Source organism: Boleophthalmus pectinirostris, unplaced genomic scaffold (genome assembly GCF_026225935.1).
Source record: "Boleophthalmus pectinirostris isolate CB_2022bp ecotype Guang Dong unplaced genomic scaffold, ASM2622593v1 HiC_scaffold_20, whole genome shotgun sequence".
Classification (NCBI taxonomy): domain Eukaryota; kingdom Metazoa; phylum Chordata; class Actinopteri; order Gobiiformes; family Gobiidae; genus Boleophthalmus; species Boleophthalmus pectinirostris.
In genome coordinates this window covers 25,929,452-25,953,211 of record NW_026571153.1, presented here as the reverse complement: position 1 = coordinate 25,953,211, position 23,760 = coordinate 25,929,452, and the positions used below count along the sequence as shown (strand labels likewise).

The 23,760-nt window shown below is 43.6% G+C and overlaps 1 protein-coding gene across 1 annotated transcript in view; it reads right to left on the bottom strand.

Moving 5' to 3' along the window:
* The window catches only part of nhsl2 (NHS-like 2), a gene marked incomplete at its 5' end in the record, with an annotated part of 64,327 nt that overhangs the window by 5,057 nt on the left and 35,510 nt on the right, over positions 1–23,760 (bottom strand). The window contains 5 exons of the mRNA XM_020917777.2: positions 4,454–4,934; positions 5,165–6,290; positions 7,579–8,482; positions 8,760–8,951; positions 16,295–16,502. Of these exons, the coding sequence (XP_020773436.2) occupies positions 4,454–4,934; positions 5,165–6,290; positions 7,579–8,482; positions 8,760–8,951; positions 16,295–16,502 (2,911 nt within the window). The remainder of the gene's footprint in view (positions 1–4,453; positions 4,935–5,164; positions 6,291–7,578; positions 8,483–8,759; positions 8,952–16,294; positions 16,503–23,760) is intronic.

Below are 23,760 nucleotides of genomic sequence, written 5' to 3'. Positions count from 1 at the left end.
ACGTTATAACGTGAAATTATCACGTTATAACGTGATATGAAATGATCACATTATTACGTGATATGAATTTATCACGTTATTTCGTGATAAGCATTTATCACGTTATTTCATGATATATTCACGTTATTACGTGAAAACGTCAATTATGGTTTTGCGTGATTTCATTATAAGATCAGCCACAGCCAAACCACGCTTCCCTCGGTCCAGTCAACTCCAGCCTGAGCATGGCCCACGCTGAAAATGTGGATTCTCCACTCTTGAGATTACTTCGGGCTCGTGTTGTCTCCTTCGCATGAAGCAAGATCGTGTAAGTGTATTTTACTGTTTCGTCCCCAAGTTGTGTTAGCGTACGGTAGCAGAATGTTCTGGAAGCAACTGCTGAATATTAGAGCTGTAGCGAGTTGTTCGCTGTGGGTAGAGCTGCTAAAAGTAGCCTAGTCTGTTTGCAATTCTGTTATAGCTCCTAAGAATTAGTTAAAGACAAAAGCATTCATTTGACACATTTCGGTGTTTCCAGTTATTTATGAATAATAACCATAAAACATTGTTGACTGTATGCACTCAGACATAGACAGTGTAAGAGAAGGTTATTCAGAAAATGTGGTGTAGTTAGCTAAGCTAAGCCCCGCTTCAACTCATCTGAGCCCGGCCTGGGCAGGGGAAGAGCGCTCAGAGGTCCCTGTGCTCCTCCGGTTCAGGCCGGGCTCAGATGATCTGGAGCGGGGAGTGGTTAGGTGCCTCGGCCTGAGAAGCGCTTTTCTCGAGAAGAACCAAGTGCACGGAGGAGGCTCAGAACAGTAACGAACCAGACAGGATTCGCGCTTCTGTCCGGATGCTTTACTCCACCTCAGAACCAGCCGCAACGCTACACCGGAGCAACCCGCACGGACCTAGAGTTCACTGCGCATTCTCGCTTTCCCCGCACGGAACCAGCGCGCAGAGGACGGCACGGAACCGCTCAGCGATGTCTTTACTGCTGTTGGCTGCTGCTGTTACCTGAACTCAGAGCTTCTGGGCTGATGTGCAGCGAGTTGTGTACAAAGTTGTAGGCTACATGTGCTGTTTTATGAGTTTATGATGATAACTTGGGATGAGGACGGCCGTGGTGTTTTATGGTCTTTATTCATGAAGAACTTGAAACACCGACATGTGTCAAACGAATGCTTTTGTCATGAACTATGGAGCTATAACAGAATTGCAATTTTAGCAGCTCTTTGCCCACAGCGAACGACTCGCTACAGCACTCGTTCAGCAGTTGCTTACCGAACATTCTGCTATCTTGAGGACGAAACAGTAAAATACTCTTACAAGATCTTGCTCCATGGGAAGGAGATAGTGTTCTGGTGTGTTCTGGTACACCACGAGCCCAAAGAAATCTCGAGAGTGGAGAATCCACACTTTCAGCCTGGGCCATGCTCACGTTGGAGTTGCCCGAAGGGAAGCGTGACTGTCTTATTTTTCCGGATCCGCGGCGGAGGCGCGGCTGATCCGCTGCGTATCTCGTGGACCCGCCCAGAACCCGTTTTGGATCCGTGTTCAGAACCGGGTTATCTGGCCCGGATCTGCTGCGGTTCTGCCACGGATCTGTTTATTAAAGGTTGTATGGAGGATTTTTTTTGTTTTTGTTTCAAGTTGTCAATGACAGCATTATAGAGGTGCAGTAGCCTTGTAATTATGATGACCAAAAAAAAGAGAATAAAAATTCATCAACTCTGGACATGGTGGGGCTAACTAAACATTTGTCAATAGATAACGACACTGCCTCGTTATCTGTTAGCTGACAGGCTGTCAATCAATCTCCCTACGTTTCTAGCGTAACTGACTTGCCTGCGCGCCGCCGGTACGTGGTTTACGTACGACTGTCACGCAGTCCACAGACGCAAGACGCACAGACGCTGTTTACTCCACCAACGCAACAGTTCTTAGCGGCTTTTTTTGACCTATATCTTCCTCGCAGTTAGCACAAAATTTGTTGCAATGGCGACAAGAATCCAGGAGCAGTTCGCCGCAAAAGAAAGTCAGTTTTTGTGGTCGCTGAAAGAAGAAGACAAGGGGAAAAGCAGCGAAGCCAAACTAAGGTGATTCTTGAAGATTCATTCCAGCGATGGCGCAACTGAAGCAGACGCAGGGTTTAAAGACTGACGCATTGGTCGCCAAATTACTCCTGGACAGGTCACTTCTGCTTATTATGAAAACGTACTTTATTTCCAAGAGCTAGTCAAACGTTTTTCAGGACACGAAAGCGATATCCTATGTCTGAAAACGTAATTTTCAATGCAAAGAAAGAGTCCGCTTGCTGCTGCGTGTTGTAGCTAGTTCATTCGCACGGAATCTCCGCGCAACCTTCTCTGCTCCCCTTTCCTGCCCCTGTCCCCGCTGCCCGTTCCGCTCTTCTCCCTGCTCCTCACTTCTCCGGGCACGGAATCTCCGCACACCGCTCCCCTCTCCTCTCCCTGCTCCCTGCTCTGCTCTTCTCCCTGCTCCTCACTTCTCGTCCGCGAACGAAATGTCCGCGCACCCCCTCCCCCCGCTCCTCACTTCTCCGTCTTGCCTAACCAACACTGTAGTTAGTTGTTTACAAGTCATGTGCAGCTCACCGGCTGTAAACAAACCTGTTTCTGGCGTAAAGAGGAGGCGGGAGGAGGCGTTTCTACGTAGGGAGCTGTAGGGGAGGGGGGTGGTTTCACGCATGCGCAACATTTGAAAAAGGACAAACAGTCGCTGGATTTCTCGTTCCTTGGAAAATCCTCTATACAACCTTTAAGTCGTTAGGAGCCTAAATGTGGTTCAGGTTTAATTCTGATCCACTTCCTACTGACCTAAATACGCACAGCAACATTTGCATTGAAACTGTACATAAAACACCTTTTACAGCAAGTATCACAACTAGGATGTAGATGCTTACATTTAAAAACATGAACCTCAACAACTCAAAGTTGGATCAGTGATAATCTAACATTAAATCTCATTATTTAACAAAAGAAGCAGCAGATTTTTTACAATGTAAACGATGTTTATTTTATTCATTTATTACAAATCTTAGAACATGAGTAATTATTATTAACGGTATAGGACTGTATGCCCTTTGAGTTAACCAATGCATTGTTCTAAAAATGAAAATTACAATTTGCAGTCTTTACTAAAATAGTTCATATTAAGCAAAGTTTAAAAAAAAGCAAAACTACAAATATAAGCCATATGAATAAAAGCATGGACAGATGAGAGTAGCCAAATATTTTATTCTTAAAACTTAACTTTTACTTCTGATCAATGTGCAGGGGCTCCTTTTGGGGACACTCAGCAGAAGAGCTGTCATCTGGGGAAAAGAATATAAGTTTTGGTTGGTTAGCTAATGTTATCTGTTGTTAAAAGTTATGCCTTACATTATTGTATTAAGGCACCGACATGATTGCACTTTAGTCTTAAGAGTCAACACACTGCACAAATAATAATAATCTGTAGTTAAAAACACAACCAGTTCAGACACCGGTGTCACAGTGTCTCCACAGCCGAGGGGAGAGCTTCAAGAGCGGTGTCCAGCCAGAACCGAGCCCGTTTGCAACAACTAATGATCACAGAGCAGAGTTATAACTGTGTGATCGTAAAAACATATATGAATATAAGTAGCGTTATATAAAAATAGTATTTAGATTGAGATTTACCTCAAGACATGGAGTTGTCTCAACCTCGCTTCATCACGTTAGCTGCTACTGTCGCTAACTTTACTGCTACTGCACTCATCAAAACTGATAAAACACACAATCACAGACGTACAGACATCACAATGTAACGTTAACGTTGTGTACATTAATGATGACTAATACAATTCACTTTTAAACTATTACTTACAGTTAAATCCGCGGACAACAGGTGAGTGCTCCTCCTTTCCACTCAGGTCCCGCTAACAGCTGATGAGTCAATGACGCGTCCGCAAAGCGAATCTGAACCGGTTTAGCCGCGGATCCGCTCATTGATAGTACAGCCGATCCGCAAAGCGGACTGACTGTGGGGCGTATTTGGGGGACCGAAAGCGAATCTGCTGCGGATCCTAATGCTATCAGGGTCCTTATATCACGAAATAACGTGATAATTTCATATCACGTTATAACGTGATAATTTCACGTTATAATGTGAAAATACCACATCACGAAATAACGTGATAATTTCATATCATGAAATAACGTGATAATTTCACGTTATAACGAGAAAAATATCACGTTATAACATGAAACTTTTCACGTAATTACGTGATACTGAGCCAAAATATTTTTTGGGGAGTGATAGCAATACACCACCGTAAGGAGGCAACTATAACAAGGTTAAAACCTCAGAAAAGTGGATTTTGCAGAATAGGTCTGATTCCATCAATCTAAAATAAGGTCTTATTTAAAACTGCGTTCACATTTCTGCAGCTCATGTTAGTTTAATATGAGTTTGATCAAAATAAACACACCTGCTCCGATGTCCGCGGCGGCCATTTTGTGGTCCAGCTCCGAGAGGGAGGAGTCCTGCAGAGACGACTCTTTGGAGCTGTCCTCCTGTAGCTCCTCTGGGTGCTCTTCCTGTTGGTGCTGGTGTGGGTGCTCTTCAAGTGGGTGTTCCTCGGGTGGGGGTGGGTCTTCTTTGGGTGGGTGCTCCCGCGGATAGTCCCATGGGTGCTGTAGTGGGTGTGGTTGCTCCTGCTCCTCTGGTCTCCGTGGACACTCGCCTGGTTGCTCCTCCAGTACAGGGTCTGGGACGTGGGCGGTGGTCGGTAAAGGTTCAGGGACATAAGGTGTGGTTGGGCGGTCGTCAGGCGGGAGGGTACCCAAAGGAGACCGAGCACCCATAGGACTGTCGACCTGGGTGCTGGTACGCTCGCTGCTGCCCCCGTTGGAGGAGTGGACTGATGTGGGTTTTACACATCTGGGTTTCTTAGGGACGGGAGGAGGAACCTGGAAAGAAAGTCAGATATGAGTATTTCAGTGGACAGTTCTAGTACTGTACATTATTGTACATTTTAACACCCTGAAAATAACCTGATTTTAGTGTTTTCAACTAATGTTAGTGTTAGCACAGTAGCACTGGAGCTGTGTCCTTAGGCAAGACACTTCACCCACATTGCCTAGTAAGAGTGGTGTGTGAGTGAGTGGTGGTGGTGGTGGGAGAGGCTGATGCTCCTTACCTTGGGTTTCTTCTTGTCTGGGGCCTCTGCACCACAGGAGCTGCTGGTTCTAGGGGGCAGAGTTCTGCTCTTGTCCTGGAGCTCTGGAGGCTCCTGGGTGCTACAAGGGGATGGCAGCGAGCCTCCATCCCCCATACGCAGCTCCGGATCAGGGTTGAACTCAGGCTCGAGCCCTGGGTCCTCAAGCAGAGGCTGGGGGTCGGGGAGAGGAGGCAAATCAAACAATGAAGGAGACATGAACTGGTGCTCGTAGTTTTGGACTGCATTGGAGTTGACATCTGGACTGGCAGGGACTTGGGGAGGAGTTTTTTTCGGTTTAGGTTTTTTCATGACTTTGTAGATGTTTCCGAGCGGGACAGGGCGGTCGACAGGTGAAGCGGGTGGAGAATCGTTGGACAGGGGCGTGGACGATGGTGAGGGGGGCTTCAGCTGGAGGTTCATCGGGCGTTTGGGCAAAGGCGGTTTGATCGCGACTGGCGGTCGGGGTTTGGGCAGCGTAGGTGGAGGACTCGGATTCTCGCTTATATCTCGCCCGTGCTCTTCTTCTATGGTATCGGACGCACCATCGGGACAGTCCTCCAGGTCGCCGCGGGAGACTGAGCGGAGCCGTATGGTTTTCAGTTCGTTTTGCGTTACCACAGGAAGCGCCTGGGATGAACTTGGGCTGATCTTTCCTGGTTTTTCCGCCGTAGATGTGTCTGAATGCCGACGGTTTGCTTTCTGCTTTGGTTTGAGAGAAGATAACTCGAGGTGTGCGTTCCCAGGCATTTCAAACGACAGTCTTGACCGCGCAGCTGGATCTTTTGGCGAAGGCAGTGATGATTTTCTTTCTGGTATTTTGGGGCGGAGCTTACACCCCGTTACCGTGGCGTGCACGGTGCCCGGCTGGTGCGGCACAGTGGGTGTAGGGGCCTCGGATTGGCTGGAGTACCCACTAGAGGGCGACATGAGTCCGTGCGGCGGTCTGAAGGGGGAGGAGCCTTTGTGGTCGGTTTCCATAGCGAGTGGCGAGGGGGAGGTGGCTCGGGAGGTGGAAGGCGACTCGCGGAGAGACTCGGAGCTGTCTCTGACTTTTATACACTCCAGAACCGTGGTCCCAGTGGCTGTGCTCGAACCGGAGAGTGACCTGAGGGACAGAGAGAGCGATATGATTGACTAGTTTTGAAGAGAAAATACGTTTCAAAAGGCTCTATTTTTGCAATCAAGACATTTCAGATCCATCTAGAAGCCATTTTCAATTGATAGAAGTGGCCTGAAACAGTGGAGCTTTATCCAAACATGAGTTACTATGTCCAGCAGAGAGAAAAAATTGGTTTGCTAGAGGAGTGAAGGCAGTTATTTATGTGAAGAAACAGAATCCCTCTCTCAACAGGAGTTTGTTTGTCAGTCCAAACAGAAGTGAATAGGTGGGTTTAGGTGATACTATGGGCCATGCAATATTATGGAAGAAATAAACTAAAATAAATCAACATGTTTAACTGCTTTATTTAGAGACTGGATTCACAATTTTGTCATTTTAACCTCAATACGTCACATCACAACAGGCGGGCGAGCAGAGGAATCAGACATTTGTTAAATCCAGTATCCAGCCCAAACAGCACAGACATCTTTTTCACAAATGACACAAATTTGCTGTTAGACACAGATTTTATGACTTTGTACATGACAATACATTTCTATGAATCTTTGAATAAGATTTGAATAAGGTAGGAGAACCTTTATTCATCTCACATATGGGAAATTTCAATTTCAATGCAATGCAAAGTGTAAGATTTTTTTTTTTTTTCTTTGATTTGACTTACAAATGCTCAACTTCACCTGCATGATTCCATGGAAACATAAAGTTAAAACCACAGTTCACCATGGAGAGTTATGCCAAATGTTGTAATATTATAGCCAGGAACAACATCTCCATGAAAAGAAGCAGATGGAGGCCCTCTTCCAGGCCAAACAAGAGTCAGGTCTGTGGAAAGGCAAGCCCACTCACAGAAAGAACACATCTTTAAGTGCAATAAACCAAAATTTAAAGTATGCTTTTATTTTAGTCAAAATTTTAAGCCAAAATGTTACATACAGTGGCTTTAAGTCAGGGATCTCCAACCTTTTTCACCTTTACAAAACGAAAATAGCGGAGAGCTACTCGTTTTAGCAGCTGCAAGAAATTGAGTCGATATAAGGGGGCAAACCTTAGACGTTGTACAGTTAGATGCCTTTAAAATGTAAAACAATTATCCATTTATTAGTGCACAAAGTTCAAAATAACACATTTACAGTAGTAATAAAATATGTATAATTCAGAAATCCTTTGGCGAGCTACTTGGAAGGAGGTGGAGAGCTACTGATAGCTCCCGAGCTACAGGTTGGAGACCCTTGCTTTACGTAATATCATGTTTATAGAGGTTTAAACTTCTCACCTGTAGGGGTCATTGTTATTCTTCCACTCTCCGAGCTGCCAGTGGTTGGTGAACTCTGTCTCCCCCTCCTGGTCGGGCGCTTGTATCTCCAAACTCGGAGGTCTCTCCACCCTCCTCTCCTCCACCCCGTCTCCGCGCGAGTTTCTTCCCGAGCTCGGCAGCAGGAAGTCGGGTTGGAAGTCGTGGTACTGGTCCCGGGGGATGTGCAGGCTCTTGGGTCGCCCGTCTCGGTACAGCCCCCTCCCGTGGTGCACCCGCCCCTCAGCTTCACCCAGGTTCTTCATCAGAGACACACTTCGTACTGGTGGAGGAGGTTTCCGTTTGGACTTTTTCAGCGAGATGGATCGGGAGCGCAGTCTTAATCTGCTTTCGTTGCTGTAATCTGAAGCAGCAACTGAAATCGTGTCCGTCGTACTCGCGCTATCCTCTGAGCTACCGCTAGGGTACAGTAACGCGTAGTTCTCACCCAGGTAGTTGTTGTGTCTTTGGTCACTGGTTCCATTTCCTGTCGGTAAACGTCCATCAAACCCAAAAGAGTCAGAATCGGTGGGCGTGGACAGCGATCTCTCTCTGAATTTGAAAGCATTAGCAGCTGCGATGGAGCGTGCGGACCTCTGGCGCCCTCTGCTGGCCTCTCCCCCCTCGGTCTCGCTCCTCGTCCCGATCGGAGGTCTGGATTCGGTGGGGAGAGCCTGGATGCAGCCCCCCACCACGGTGTGCTGTTTTGGGGGCACGGCGGGGCCCTTGGTGGAGGTGCTGTGGTAGTTGTGGTTGTGGTGGTTGTACGGTTCGCTCCAGGCTCCGGGGGAAAACGTGGAGCCTTTGGGGCCGTTCCAGGAGCACAGAAGCCCAGAATGGTCCATCGCTCCTGGGGAGAGGTCCGAGTGACGCTGCTCTGGAGGGTCTGGAGGAGAGGAGAGAAAAGGAGAAGACGGTTAGGGGTTAAGACAACACAAACTTAATTTGGACGTACTATTCCAACAAGAACAGCCGCATGTTTCAGGCTGTACTGTTGTTATTTACTCTATTTAAGGTTATTCAAGCTTGTATCAGACTATAAATTAAGACTTCTGTCAATTTGACATGTCAGAAGAGTTAAGTGAGCACCATAAATTCAAACAACAACCTCAAACATGAATTAATCCCCCTCCACCCCCCTTTCTCTCTCTGCCTCTTCTCACCCGGGGTCAGGGCGGCTTCCAGGTCGGAGTGAGTCTTCCTCAGTGGCGCCCCCTGGTGGAGAGTGTCTGTCACAGGCTCCAGAGAGCGGGGCTGATGGGGCAGGTCTGCGGGGGAGGGGCAGGGGGAGTGCTGAAGCAGATCTACACCGTGGAACCTCCCTCCTCCTCCTCCTCCTCCTCCTCCTGTCTCACCTGAAACACACACAAACATGTTTAAAATGAGGAGGTGGAGTGGTCTGTTTAAATGTAGCCCGCACTCTTTATAAGTACTATATGACATCACACAGCACTGCCCTGCTTACAGCCACGTGTTTCTGATACAAACACCTGGCTGCAGGGGCGGAGTTTGAAGAGTGGATACGTGTTCGATAGCAAAGGAGAAATTAAATTTTGTCAGTTGGACAAAGGTTTGAGAAATTGAAAAGCTGACAAATTGAATTTCTCCTTTGCCATAGATTCTCCCTGGACGACTGAGGGATTTTACAGATACCAGTTAGACCATCACACTGTTCCTCATATGTCCCAGACCCTGCCCCTCCTCCCCCTCACTCTTTTCTTTAGTCCTACAGTTTTAACACAGACTGATCTGTGTGTCACTTTGAATAAACTTCTACACATCATCAATCTGAACAGAAAATGCAGAACATCATGACTAAAATTCATCGAAACGTCAGTGGAACAAACCAAAAGATCAGATTTTAGTTCAATCCAGTTGAGAGAAAAGCACAGACATATTCCCTGTCCACAAATACACAAAGCCGTGCCAATGCTTGACTTCTGCACATTTTTCACAAACAAAACACTCAGTCTCTCTTCTAAAATAGGCTAAGTGCGTCTGTCGGCATCTCCATGTTTGTTTAGGGTCATGTGGGAGTTTAATCTTTGTCTTCTGCACAAACGTCAACGCTGCAATGTGATTAGTTGCCCTCACAAACTCACAAAAACTCACAAATGAACTCACAAATATGAGAATCCATCTTGCTGTGTGAGGTTAAGAGTTAGTTAGTCTCCCTTTAACCTGCAGATGTTTTTTCTCATGCTCAGTGTATAGACAGGCCTATGTGAACGCTCAGAACCTCCTGAATTCACTCACAGATCTGCAGAGTTTGACGATTCAGATCAGAGTCCTTTCATGTTTAAAAAAAAAAGTCAGTTTTGCATAAAACCCCCGCTTTAAGAAACTCTTTTCAGTTTTATTGACAGCAGCGTCGCTCTCGTTTTTCAAAGATTGAATCAGTTTTACAGAGAGACACAGCAGACTCAGAGAGGAGAAGATGAAGAGGTTTCCGGTCGGATTTTTCCACCTGCCGCCGTGCCAATGAGCAACACAACTAATGTATAGACCCTGATTATACAGATGCATTTTAACATACATCACTAGTAATAAAACCTGCAGCTGGGTTGGTCTCAATGATTGTAATTCAATTCTAAATAAAATGAACAAGCCACTAGCCAAGGGACTTACATTTGCATGAGAAATTAAAATGTGTCTAAAAAACAAGCAGCGCTGTTTTGAATTGGACAGAGAAACACATAAGGACATTTGAATCACACTGACGCTGTTTGTCTGTCTCCTGTTTCTCTCCATTCACAAAAACCCAACCTGTGTTTTTTTCTGAATCGAAGCAAAACGCAGACAGCTGTGACAACATGTTCCCCCGAGTTCATTCAGCGCCTCTGTTCACCCTCCCTCTCCTCCTCTCTCCATCTCTCCCTTTTCTCTTTATCTTTTCATTCTGTCTCTTCATCTTACCTCCCTCTCCACCCCTCCTCCTCTCTCTCTCCATCTCTTCTACCCACCTCTGTCTCATTCTATCGCTTCATACTTCTCTCTCCACCCCTCCCTTCTTTCTCCATCTCTCCCTTTTCTCTTTGTCTTTTCTACTCTTTTTCTCTCTTTCATTCTATCTCTTCATCTCGCCTCTCTCCATCCCTCCCTTCTCTCTCCATCTCTCCTACCCCCCTCTCTTTCATTCTATCTCTTCTACACTCTCTCTATCTCTCATTCTATCGTCTTACCTCTCGCTCCACCCCTCCTTCTCTCTCTCTCTCATTCTATCGCTTCATTTTACCTCTCTCTCTGCACCCCTCCTTCTCTCTCTCCATCTCTTCTACCTCTCTCTCTCATTCTGTCGCTTCATTTTACCTCTCTTTCCACGCCTCCTTTCTCTTCATCTCTTCTACCTCTCTTTCTCTCATTCTATCTTTTCATCTTACCCCTCTCTCCACCCTCCCTTCTCTCTCTCTATCTTTTCTACGCCCCCCCCTCTCTCATTCTATCGCTTCATCTTACCTCTCTCTCTCTCATTCTATCGCTTCATCTTATCTCTCTCCACCCCTCCTTCTCTCTCTCCATCTCTTCTACCTCTCTCTACATTCTATCAGTTCATCCTACCGCTCTCTCCACCCCTCTTCTCTCTCTCCATCTCTTCTACTCTCTCTCTCTCTCTCTCTCTCTCTCTCATTCTATCGCTTCATTTTACCTCTCTCCACCCCTCCCTTCTCTCTCTCCATCTCTTCTACCTCTCTCTCTCTCTCTCTCTCTCATTCTATCGCTTCATTTTACCTCTCTTTCCACGCCTCCTTTCTCTTCATCTCTTCTACCTCTCTTTCTCTCATTCTATCTCTTCATCTTACCTCTCTCTCCACCCTCCCTTCTCTCTCTCTATCTTTTCTACCCCCCTCTCTCTCTCATTCTATCGCTTCATCTTACCTCTCTCTCCACCCTCCTCTCTCTCTCTCTCTATCTTTCTACCTCTCTCTCTCTCATTTCTATCTATCTTCATCTTTATCTCTCTCTCCACCCTCCTCCTTCTCTCTCTCCATCTCTTCTACCCCCTCTCTCTCATTCTATCGCTTCATTTTACCTCTCCTCACCCCTCCTTCTCTCTCTCTCTCTCCCACCCTCTCTCCCTTTTTTGTCTCATTCCTCTCTTCTTCTCTTTCTCTCCATCTCTCTCCTTTGCTCCTCTTTTTCCACCCTCTTCATTAGCTCTCCTCTCCCTCCTTCCATTCATTCATGAACCCCTCCCCTCTCCACCTCTCTCTTCTCTTTCCCCTCTCCTTCTGTTTCTCTCCTCTTTCTCTCCTTTTCTCCATCCTTTCCACCTCCTCTCACTCTTCCCTCTCCTCCTCTCTCTCCCTCTCTCTTCCATTCACACACTCTCTCTTCCTCCCCTTGAGATATTGTTTCTTTAAAATGCTTTTCTATTTTTTTCCTCTCGTATCTTTTGGGGGAAGAGTAGAGTGTTACCATGGCAACAGATTCAGGCCAAACAGCATCTACACCTGTTCTGCTCCTCGTTTTTGGAGTTGCCAGATCCTACAATTAAAAAACAGCTTGTAATTAACCCAAAACACGGTTGTAATGTTGTTTTTCACCAATTGGAACACATTTAACAAATACACAAATTAGGAAATCGTCCCAATTCCTCGTCTGTATCTGCTCCTCACTGTGCTGACAAACTCACATGACAACATTGGCTGCTCTGATTGGCCAGAAGTCAGAAAATATGCTAATTGTGGTTTAAAATATAGATGCATCGTGAATTTCAGACTTCCAGTCATTGCACAATACATACTGCGAAGGATTTTCTGAAAAAGTGAGCATCAAACCACCATGTTTGTTTTCCCAGTGGGATGCGTCTATTGACAAAGTCAGTCTTTTCTAGTCTTTTGAACCATGTCACTTTTGTTTCTGGTTCTGATATTGTCATATTTTGGTTTTGGGATTTGGACATTGTAATTGTGTGGTTGTTGGAAATGTCCTAACACCAGAAAAACGTGATGAACGTTCAAAGTTGCTGAAACAACAAAGTGGGATCCCATTTGTTAAGTTTTACAGCAACATCACGTCTTGGTCGCTTTGCAGTGGAAGGTGTTTCTTGATGAACAGCTTGGTGCCTTTCGCTTTGGCGTTGACTTTTTAAATTTGTAACCAAGTGGAGCGAGGGATCGGGGATTTGCTTTGATGGTGCTCATACAAAATGTTTGCTGCAAACTCAGGATGATTTAGGCAGCCAGAGGTTACCTTCGTCCTTCCTGTGGATCAACACTGCCCATCGCCTTCACCTGTCAGTATTTTTCAATTCCTTTGGGAAGGGAAACTGTTTGAATAGAGGTTTGCAGTCACACACATCTGATTCCCTTTTGTATTAATGAAGTTTGCAAACAAATTTCTCGAGCCGTTTTCCGCTGTTAGGACATTCAACAACCACAAAATTACAATGTCCGAATCCTAGAACTAAAATATGACAATATCAGAACCAGAAACAAAAGTGATATGGTTCAAAAGACTAGAAAAGATCGACTTTGTCAATAGACGCATCCCACTGGGAAAACAAACATGGCGGTTTGATGCTCATTTTTTCGGAAAATTTTTCCCAGTATGAATTGTGCAGTGACTGGGAGTCTGAAATTCTTGATGCATCTACGACTGAATGACTAACGTTACGTTCAGACTGCAGCCTGAAGTGACCCAAATCCGATTTTTTCGCCCCAGTGTGACCTGTATCTGATCTTTTAATGAAAATCTGAATGACACAGATCCGATTTTTTCAAATGTGACCCAGACCACTTGGATATGTGCCCCTAAAAAAACAACCTTTTGACATGTGACTTCAGTCTGAATGGCCACGTCACATTCATCCCACCTACATGTCACAACAACATGGTAACAAGCACTTGTTGTGAGTCAATACAGGCCAAAACCGACACGTTTGCTCACTGAAATAGGCTGCTACAAACAGGCACTGACAAATGTACACAAACATTCTTCTTGTCATACAAAAATTGTGTTTGAACTCTGTGTCAGTGAAGCAGCCAAGCACATAGCCAATCCCTCCCTCTCGGCTGTGAATCCGCACCCACACGTTCCTAAACATTCTATGGACGTTGCTACGACAGCCACACAAATCTCCATAGTCAAAAACCTCAGCGGCCTTCTGCTTCTCAACCTAAACAATAAACAAATAAAACAAATAAGCTGTACATGTTCTGGCTCCGGTACGACAGCAACATTAAAATTGGCCAGCGTTTAAAGTTCACGCTGGAGATCACATACAAGTCACATTTAATTGGAAATGTAAACGATCTGGCAAAAAAATCAGATTTCACACACACAAAAAATTGTCCTGCATTTTATTAAATAAAAATATATATATAAATTAAGCCCTGCAGTCTGTAGCTTAAATGCTTCTGAAATTGTGTAAAAAGTAATTAGTATTGTCAGTAGTATTTTTCATACTTTTTTACTTTTACTTAAGAACAATTTGGCAGCGATACTTGTAATCATAAATTCTATATATCGCCCATTCTTATACTATCAATGAATTTCAGCTTCCCGTTATCGCCTTGGCAACATTTGGAGGACTTTTCCCCATTCAAAAGACATAATATTGTGTTTTACATTGGAGATCGCTATGGCAACGGCCCAAATATCTCATCATTCTGAAAAAACACTGTGATGCGATCTACAGGCTTGTTGAAGTGTCTTAAAGCACTACACTGTGACATTCATTGACTCCACACGCACACACACACACACCATATTCATACAGTGAAGTGTCTTGCCTAAGGACACAACAGCAGAACTTGTTTCCGAGCAGAAATCGGTCCTGGACCCTCCGGGAGAGACGCAGAGAAGGAGTGAGATGTAGATAGGGAGTGGAAAGGGAAAGATGGTAAGAAGTAGCGGAAAGGACAAAAAGGGGAGAGGAGGGGCTGGTCTGACGAGTCAGTTGCCATGACAACCACTATATAGGTCCAGTTTCCTAAAGGACACAGGACACGGAGCAAAAAGCCACTAAGGTAGTTCTGCTCTGATGCTACGCCAAAAGAGAGAGAAAGAGGAGGAGGGAAAGACAGAAGAAAAGAGAAAAGCAGAGTATAAGGAGAGAGAAAGGAAAGAGAGAGAAAAGAAGAGAGAGGTGGAGGAGAAAGAGACGTCTGTTCCACCTCTCATGTTTTCCCTGTGAGCGCTGAACCTGCGTCAGACTCAAACTCTGACTTTAAATCAGATCCTCATTCAGACTGAACAGCAGGGGGCGCCACTGACCTCAGCCAAGAGTTTGTGTTTCAGTAGATTCTGTGTAGAAGAGCTCCTGGGAGCCTCACTGTTAGTGTCTCTACTTCCTGTCCAAGTTAAACATGTTTGAGACATAGAGCACGAGGAAGATATTTAAACAAGAGCAATCAGAGATATCAACCTGGTCCCCATGATGCATCAGTGGGGTCAGTTCATCACCACAGAAGCAGCTTATGAGGAGCCCAGTCCATATGACATGATCATTATATCCACAATGTAATGTGTGTATATGTCCAGACCCATGAACATTTGTGTGATATTGGTCACACATGAGAATGTCTGTGTTTACTAGTGTGGAACCAAAATGTCATTTTTCATGAGTTGCATATATGTTAGTTGTGTGGGTGTAGATCAGTGTGTTGTGTATCACCAAAAAAAGAAGAAATGGAAATTATTTTCATTCCAATTCAAATTTTAACGGCTACACTGAAAGAGAAAGGAACTGTTATAATTAGTGATTACCTCAAAAACTATTAATATTTTAACGTACAAATGGATAGAATTATAAATAGATAATAATTTTTCTGAGATTTTAAGACCACTCCTGTTGTTCTAGCTCCATCCTTCGTGGAGTTATGACCAAAAAAGCATATTTGACCTTAGTTACCTTGACCTTCACTTGACCTTGACTGGTTTCAACCTGTAACATCCAGTGTACCCCGGTTATGTGTGTGATGATTGGGTGAATATTTTAGCCTGCAGATGGTTCCGAAATTGCCGAAATTGCCTGTCCTTTATAATGGCGTGACCATTCAATTGACCCGTGTGACCTCAAATGACCTCAGATCGTCACCAAACCTTTTTTGTGGCATCGGGCACGGGGGCTTGACCCACATACCAAATTTGGTGACAATCAGTCCATAAATGGCGGAATTATCACAGGTGGACACACACACACAGACACACAGGGTGAATACAAAACCTGGTCAACTCTTCAGGGACCAGGTAATAATCAAATGTGTGTCAGTTATTCCAAAAGTGCTGGTGTTTTCAGATTGTAGAACGTGATGATGTTATTCTCTCAAGAGACAGATTTCCCTATTGATTACATTGTACTTTATAATGAAATCTCCAAAATGTTGAACCTCTCTTGAAGTGTCTCAGTCATAAAATTAAGCCAGCGAGTATTAGTCAACAATTTTTCAGTTAGTCACTCTCACATTTTAGTTGAAAATCAAACTCCTAAACAGGACCATGAACACTCGGACTGACCCCAGGAGCCAGAAAATGTGCTGTTAAAATCTACTTTTTTCAGAGTATCTTATAACTTAATTTGAAGTTTACTAATGTATGTAATGTGTCACCATGGTAACTTCTGAACATTCAACAACCACATTGTGATATCACTGCAGAGTATCATTTATTGGCCTGTAGATTGTTGCGATGTGACCTGAAGCACAGCTAAACAAGTCTATGTGGTCTGAACCTCATGTTTAAGAAAGTGTAGTACCTGTGATGTCCAGAGGGAGGAGCTGCGCGGGGGTCCTTCGTCCGTGGGTCCAGCGCGGTTTCTCTGCCACAGGAGGAGGCCCCGAGGTGCTGTGAGAGCCCCAGAGCTGCAGGGGGCGCTCTGATCCACAGGGGGAGGCGTTCAAGATGGAGCGAAGGCCAAACACAGAGGAGGACGTCTCATCATCGTACAGCTGCTTCGACGCCGGCTACGGACAGGGAGATAGAAAACACACTTTTGGTCACCATGATGAAGGTATTTCACATTTTAAAACTTAACATTTATTGCATTATTAACTGCATTTAGAAAACACACTTTATAAACTTCACCTCAATGAGCTTCGTCTGCTGTCAGCAACAGGAATTAACCATAGATTGTCTGGTCTCGAAGTGGACTAAGGGAGTTTGATGTCACCCATAGAGTTCAGTTCCAGTCAAATGAAGCTCATCGAGGTTGGCAGTGATAGGGGCAAATTTGGAGCCAAGTCCATATTAGGAATAGGAATTGATTTACTTTATGTATTTAGCAGAGAAGTCTGGAGTTCTATCTGTGATGCAACTAAACGGTCAAAATGTGAACTGAGCATCTTTGATAATGTTTTTTAAAATTCTGAATTAACAGTTTTATTTACATAGTTCGGAATTAAAATCTTCTCCTTTGAGTTTACATGGAAATAACAATTCCGAATTGAGGGTTACATGGAAAACACGTCGTCTTTATTTAATTCCGCTCAATGTCTGGAGGTGGGGAAGTGTTCTGATTGGACAGGAACATGAATGTATTTACATTGACTGGAAGAAAATACACACTTCAGCTGCTATAAAAAGTTTGTGTCATCTCAGTTTGTCATTACGCCAACATGACACAAACTTTTTTCGCAGTGGTTCCAATGAAGCAGCAGCTCGAGAATTCTCTCATCACGCTTTACGTCTGTCAGCTGAGGAGGAGAAGAGAAGAGTGTCGGAGAAGGAGGAGGAAGAGACTGAAATGAGTTTTAAGAATAAACGTTTACATGATCGAGGAATAAATTAATTTGGCTTTAAAATAGGAATAAACCACCCACTTACTTAAGTGTAGGTGTAATTCCGAATAATCATTTTCATTAGGAATTAAGTGTTTACATGGTCTTTTTAAAGCGGAACACATTTTTATTCAGAAATAAATTATTTTTATTCAGAATTAAAGCTCTCTGTAAACGTAGCGGAGAAGACGACTTTGGATGTTTAATGGATGAAACAAGTGTGAATGAAACAGAACACAACTCCATGTATGTTTTATACATGCATCACGAATTTTGGACTTCCGGTCACTGCACAATACATACTGAGAAGGATTTTCTGAAAAAGTGAGCATCAAACCACCATGTTTGTTTTCCCAGTGGAATGCGTCTACTGACAAAGCCAGTCTTTTCTAGTCTTTTGAAGCATATCACTTTTGTTTCTGGTTCTGATATCATCATATTTTAGTTTTGGGATTTGGACATTGTAATTATGTGGTTGTTGGATGTTCTAACAGTGGAAAATGGGCTTTGGAAGTTTGCTTACTCCATAACTGCAATAGGGAATCAGATGTGTGTGACTGCAAACCGCCGTTCAAACTGTTTCCCTTCCCAACGGAATTGAAAAATAGTGAAAGGTGAAGGTGATGGGCAGGATTGATCCACAGGAAAGATGAAAAAGGAAACCTCCGACTGCCTAAATCATCCCGAGTTTGCAGTGAACATTTTGTATGTGGAGCGCAATCAAAGTTGGATCCCGTTGTTAAGTGAGAGGTGCAGAAGACAAACAGACTAAGCTGCACTTTCTTGTTCTTGTGAGTTTACAGCAACATCACGTCTTGGTCACTTTGCAGTGAAAGGTGTTTCTTGGTGAACAGCTGGTGCCTTTTGCTTTGGCGTTGACTTTTTAAATTCGTAACCGTGGTGGCACGTGGGATTGGGGTTTTGCTTTGATGATGCTCCACATATAAAATGTTCGCTGCAAACTGCAAATGATTTCGGCAGTCTAAGGTTTATTTTATCGTCCCTCCTGTGGATCAACACTGCCTTCACTGTCGCCTTCACCTTTCACTATTTTTCATTTCCTTTGGGAAGGGAAACAGTTTGAACAGAGGTTTGCAGTCACACACATCTGATTCCCTTTTGCAGTTATGAAGTTCACAAACAAATTTCTCAAACCATTTTCCGCTGTTAGGATCCAACAACCACACAATTACAATGTCTGAATCCCAAAACTAAAATATGACAATATCAGAACCAGAAACAAAAGCGATATGATTCAAAAGACTAGAAAAGACTTTGTCAATAAATGCTTCCCACTGGGAAAAAAAAACATGACAGATTGATGCTCACTTTTTCGGAAAATTTTGCAATGACCCGAAGTCCGAAATTTGTGATGCATCTATTGAGGAAACAACATTATAACATGGTTTAAAAAGTCCATTTTGCACCATATGTGTTCTTTAAAATACACTGATAACATCTTACATATAGTTTGACCGCGTTTGTGTTGCCATGGTGACTAACATGAGTCACTGGAGATCATTTTGCCTTGACCGCGCTCACATTATAGAAAATATAATATGGGCACAATGTAGTTTTTACTTTTGGTGGTCAACATTCTCCATTTTGTATTTTATTTTGAATTTTCAGACAATCTTAATCCTTTTTTTTCACCAGTGTTTGCTAAAGTGTGCACCATGGAAACAGGAGAAACATTCCGCCATAGACACACATGTGAAACCACCCCGGCGTGATGTCATTGCGAAGTATCAATAGACATGACCTTGCAGAGTCCAGATGCGTTAATATTATGATCCCAGTGTTAGTACCAGGTTCAGTTTCACACTTGGTCGCGTCGCTCTCGTTTATTTTCATAACGGGTCCATTGCTGACATGAGTTCATTTCTGCAGCGTCACTATTGGCAAAAGGACCACTGTAAATCCAACGAAAGGTGAAATCGATAGGCCCAAAATAGAAGCGAGGGAAGAGAGAGAGAGGGTGGAGAGAGAAAGAAGGATGAAAAAGAGTGAGGAGTGAATGTAGAATGAATAAATGAGGTGAGGAAAAGAAAGAGAAAAGAGAGACGCAGAGAGAAAATGAAAAAAAAAAATCGGAGCGAGGAGAGAAAGAGGGATGGGGTGGACAGAATGAGAAGAGAGAGAGAGAGTCACGTCCAGACACACTGTTCTTAATTCTCTGATAACGGAGGACAGAGACGCATTTGTATTTTTAACTATTTAATGAGTTTATACTTCGGCTTTTTAAAGTTTGTAGTCTTCAAAAAGTTTCAAGTTATTTTTAAAGGAAGAGAGACGGTGAGTAAACAAAGTTAGTAGCTCAGTATCAAAATAGCACAAAAAAATAAATAAAAAAACTGGTCTAAACAATGACAAAGCCAAGACCAGGACTAAACTAAACCAGGATTAAACCAGAACTAAACTGTACCAGGATTAAACCAGGGCTAATCGAAAGACCACAATTAAAGATGGACTAAAGCAAGACAAAACCAGGACTAAATCAGAACTAAACCAGGTCTAAACATGTACTAAACATGAAGTAAACCAGGGACTAAACCAGGGCTAAACCAAGGCTCATTGAAAAACCATGACTAAACCCAGAATAAACAGAAGTAAACTAGTACTAAATCAGAATTAAACCAGGGCTAAATAGAACTAAACCAGGTCTAAACATGTACTAAACATGAAGTAAACCAGGGACTAAACCGGAACTAAACCAGGACTAAACTAAACCAGTACTAAACCAAGGCTAATTGAAAAACCATGACTAGAGACAGACTAAACTAGAACTAAACCAGGACTAAACCAAGACTAAACCAGTACTAAGCCAGAACTAAACCAAGCCTAATCGAAAAACCACGACTAGAGCCAGATTAAACCAGAACAACACCAGGTCTACACTTGTACTAAACATGAAGTAGCCCAGGGACTAAACCAGACCTAAACCAGACCTAAACCAGAACTAAACCAGGACTAAACCAGTACTAAACCAGAACTAAAACAAGGCTAATAAGAAAAAAACACTACTAGAGCCAGACTAAACCAGAACTAAACCAGAACTAAACCAAGGCTAATTGAAAAACCATGACTAGACCCATACTAAACCAGAACAAAACTAGGTCTAAACATGTACTAACCATAAAGTAGACCAGGGACTAAAGCAGACCTAAACTAGAAGTAAACCAGAACTAAACCAGGACCAAATAGAACTAACTCAGGTCTAAACATGTACTAAACATGGAGTAAACCAGGGACTAAACCAGAACTAAACCAGGACTAAACTAAACTGGGACCAAACCAAGGCTAATCGAAAAACCATGACTAGAGCCAGACTAAACCAGAACTAAACCAGGTCTGACCATGTACTAAACATGGACTAAACCAGAAGTAAACCAGAACCAGAACTAAACCAGGTCTAAATAGAACTAAACCAGGTCTAAACATGTACTAAACATGGACTAAACCAGAACTAAGCCAATAGTAAATCAGAACTAAACCAGGACTAAACCAGCAGTAAAGAAGGACTGACCCAGGTCTAAACGTGTATTAAACTTGACCCAGGACCAAAGTTGAGTTTGCCTTCATGACTCCACCCTGTACTGTGAGTAAAGCCTCATCAGATTTGGGTGAGTCTTTCACAGCACGTCTCTAATGGACTGAGGTCAGTGTGAAATCCTGCTTTGTTTTGATCCACAGTGAGATTCTGAATCTGTAAAGTGACAGAAACAACAAGAGTCTGTGACAATGACGGAGGCAAAGAATGAGTCAGAGGAAAGAGAAGAGAAAAGAGAGGTCTGTATAACTCTATGGGAGATTCACGGTTTCTGAAATACATTTCCAAACTTCTGATCCACACATGTTAAACCTTCTCATTATTTGTTTGGGTTTGGCTCCACAAACTTATTATATATAAGGTCCCATATTGCACAAAATTTACTCTTATGAACTTTAAAGGTGCAGTATGTAACTTTTTGTTGCTTGCTTCTATGGAAATGTCATTGCTCTGTCTGGAATGTCCCACAGTATGACATTAAACAGCTCTACTTACATTTATTCAATTACAGGTGTTTTTATAGCTCAAAAATCTTAGAAAAACAGGCAATCTGAGTGTGAGCAGGGTCGCCTCTCCACAGATCTGACCTGTGACTTGGTTTGTTTTGGTCTCCATGAAGATAAAAAGGTTTAATACCATAAAATGAAACATTCCAGACAAAGTAATAACACCTACAAAGAGAACTGGAGTTGTGTTTAGTTTCATTCACACATGTTTGAGTTTCTTATCAGTCTGTCTACATCCAAAGCCCAAAATTCTCTGTTCCACCTTGTGATGTCATGAAGCAGTAGTTTAAAGGCCAATTTACGGTCCAGCGTCAAATCCTCTGCGTCACGACACAGAGAGTCTACGTTGACGCGTACCCCCTACGCAGAGCCTCTGCATCGACCGACGTCCACCTCCGAAATGTTCTAACTACACGCTGAATCGACGCAGACAGCAGGGGAAGCGACGCAGATGATAAGAGCTGTGATTGGTCCTCCCTACCATGACACTACAGACATTTCCTGTACTCAACTTTCCTTTCTTTCAATATACATTGAGAAATAATGTGTTTAATGCAGCTTTGCGCATATGTGTTTACGTTTTACAGAAACAGAAACGAAACTTAAAACTGCATGGCTAACTTGCTTAAACTAAGTGCTCAAAAAACAGATCGCTCCTTGTGCCTGACGCGGTCAGCTTCTGTCGGACTTTAAAAGGACAACGAATATATGTGCTCTTTCTGTGACAGAGGGATATTGTACTAATGGTGAATCTGTTCTGTGCTTTTATCGTGTCGGAGATGGAACTTTTCAGAGATTATATGTCTGCAGGTCACACGCATAGACTGTATATATGAATGGACATACATCCTAGCCCCCTCACTTTTTGGCGATGACTTACTTCGCGAACAGACCTCGACCTAAATCAAAAACGACGGGTTTTGGCGGCAGTAGTCGCATTGAGTCGACGCAGAACTATGCTTCACCCTTAACAGCTCCTTTTACCTTTAGTTCAGTAGAGATTGGCAATTCCAGGGCATGAAATTATCCAAATTATTCTAGTGAAGATGTATGGAGTGAAGCACTGAGTGTTTTCTGTTTGAGAGAAGAACTCAGACCTAAATATGCTGGATTTGTGTGTTAAACATGTGTAAATGAAATAAAATGCAACTCCATGTATGTTTTTTCTCTTCTCTATCATCCCTGTCCACTTTCCCGCCCTCCCCATAGACTGTACGAGCTTCCTCTGTTGTCAGATGTTGTCTGTTGTCCACATTAAGGGACTGACCTCATGGAAAGAATGTACCTTATAGGTCTGTTATTAATGTTCATATCTTGATTTATGGACAAAATAGCGAAAATTAAAACACCAGGATGATATTGAGCAGGTTAATACGAGCATTTTAAAGGGACAGTTTGGAATTTTGGACATAGGGCCTCATTTCCTAGTGAGCCAGAGTGTTGGAGACGTGTGGAGACACTTTTTGAAATAATCCATCCAGTCCTTGTATTTGCAGAGGTCGATAACTATGACCATTGACATGCACTAGCCTAGCACCAACAACCTCTGCAAATACCGTATATTCTGCACTATAGGGTGCCTCTAACCCCATCAAAAAACGACTGCGCACCCCACAATCCAGAGCGCCCTATACACAAATCCACTCGGGAGTCCCAGCACGACTTCAGTAAACTACAAAGTCGCACCATCCACCGCGCACGCAAACACACATGCAGAAGACAGCGACTGCGCAGCCAAAATCACCCGCAGCCACACTCATCACTCCACGCAAACGAGGAATGGAATGGAGGAATTAACCGAAAAAGCGAGTACAATATGCCACTTCTACACACAACTGAACAACTGAGTCACTGCGAACACGCCGACAATCCAGCGGTCCTAGACAGCACCCTCCCTACACGCCACAACTGAACAAAGCCCAGAGTCACCGTGAACGTGCCAAACAAAGTCCCACTGACCCATCACACTGTTGGAATATTTTAAAAAGTATCTCCACACGTCTCCAACACTCTGGGGTCCCGTTCACACTAGTACATATTTGAGTTGTTTCATTGTGGATACATTGTTCGTCCACACTAATCCGATGGAAAACAGCTCCAGAGACGGAACGATCTGATCCAGCTGCCACGAATTCATCTGAGTACGGATCTGATCTGGCACTGTGTGGACGCCTGAAAACGCTGATATGCTGATGTTGGTCTATGTGCCAAAGTAATTCACCTCCAAAACACTAAAAAACTAGATTATATGTCCATTCATATATATGGTCAATGCGTACGACCTGCAGACGTACAATCTCTGAAAAGTTTAACATGAACCATCTCCAATGCGATAGAAACACAGAACAGACTCACCATCAACAGAACATCCCTCTGTCACAGAAAGAAC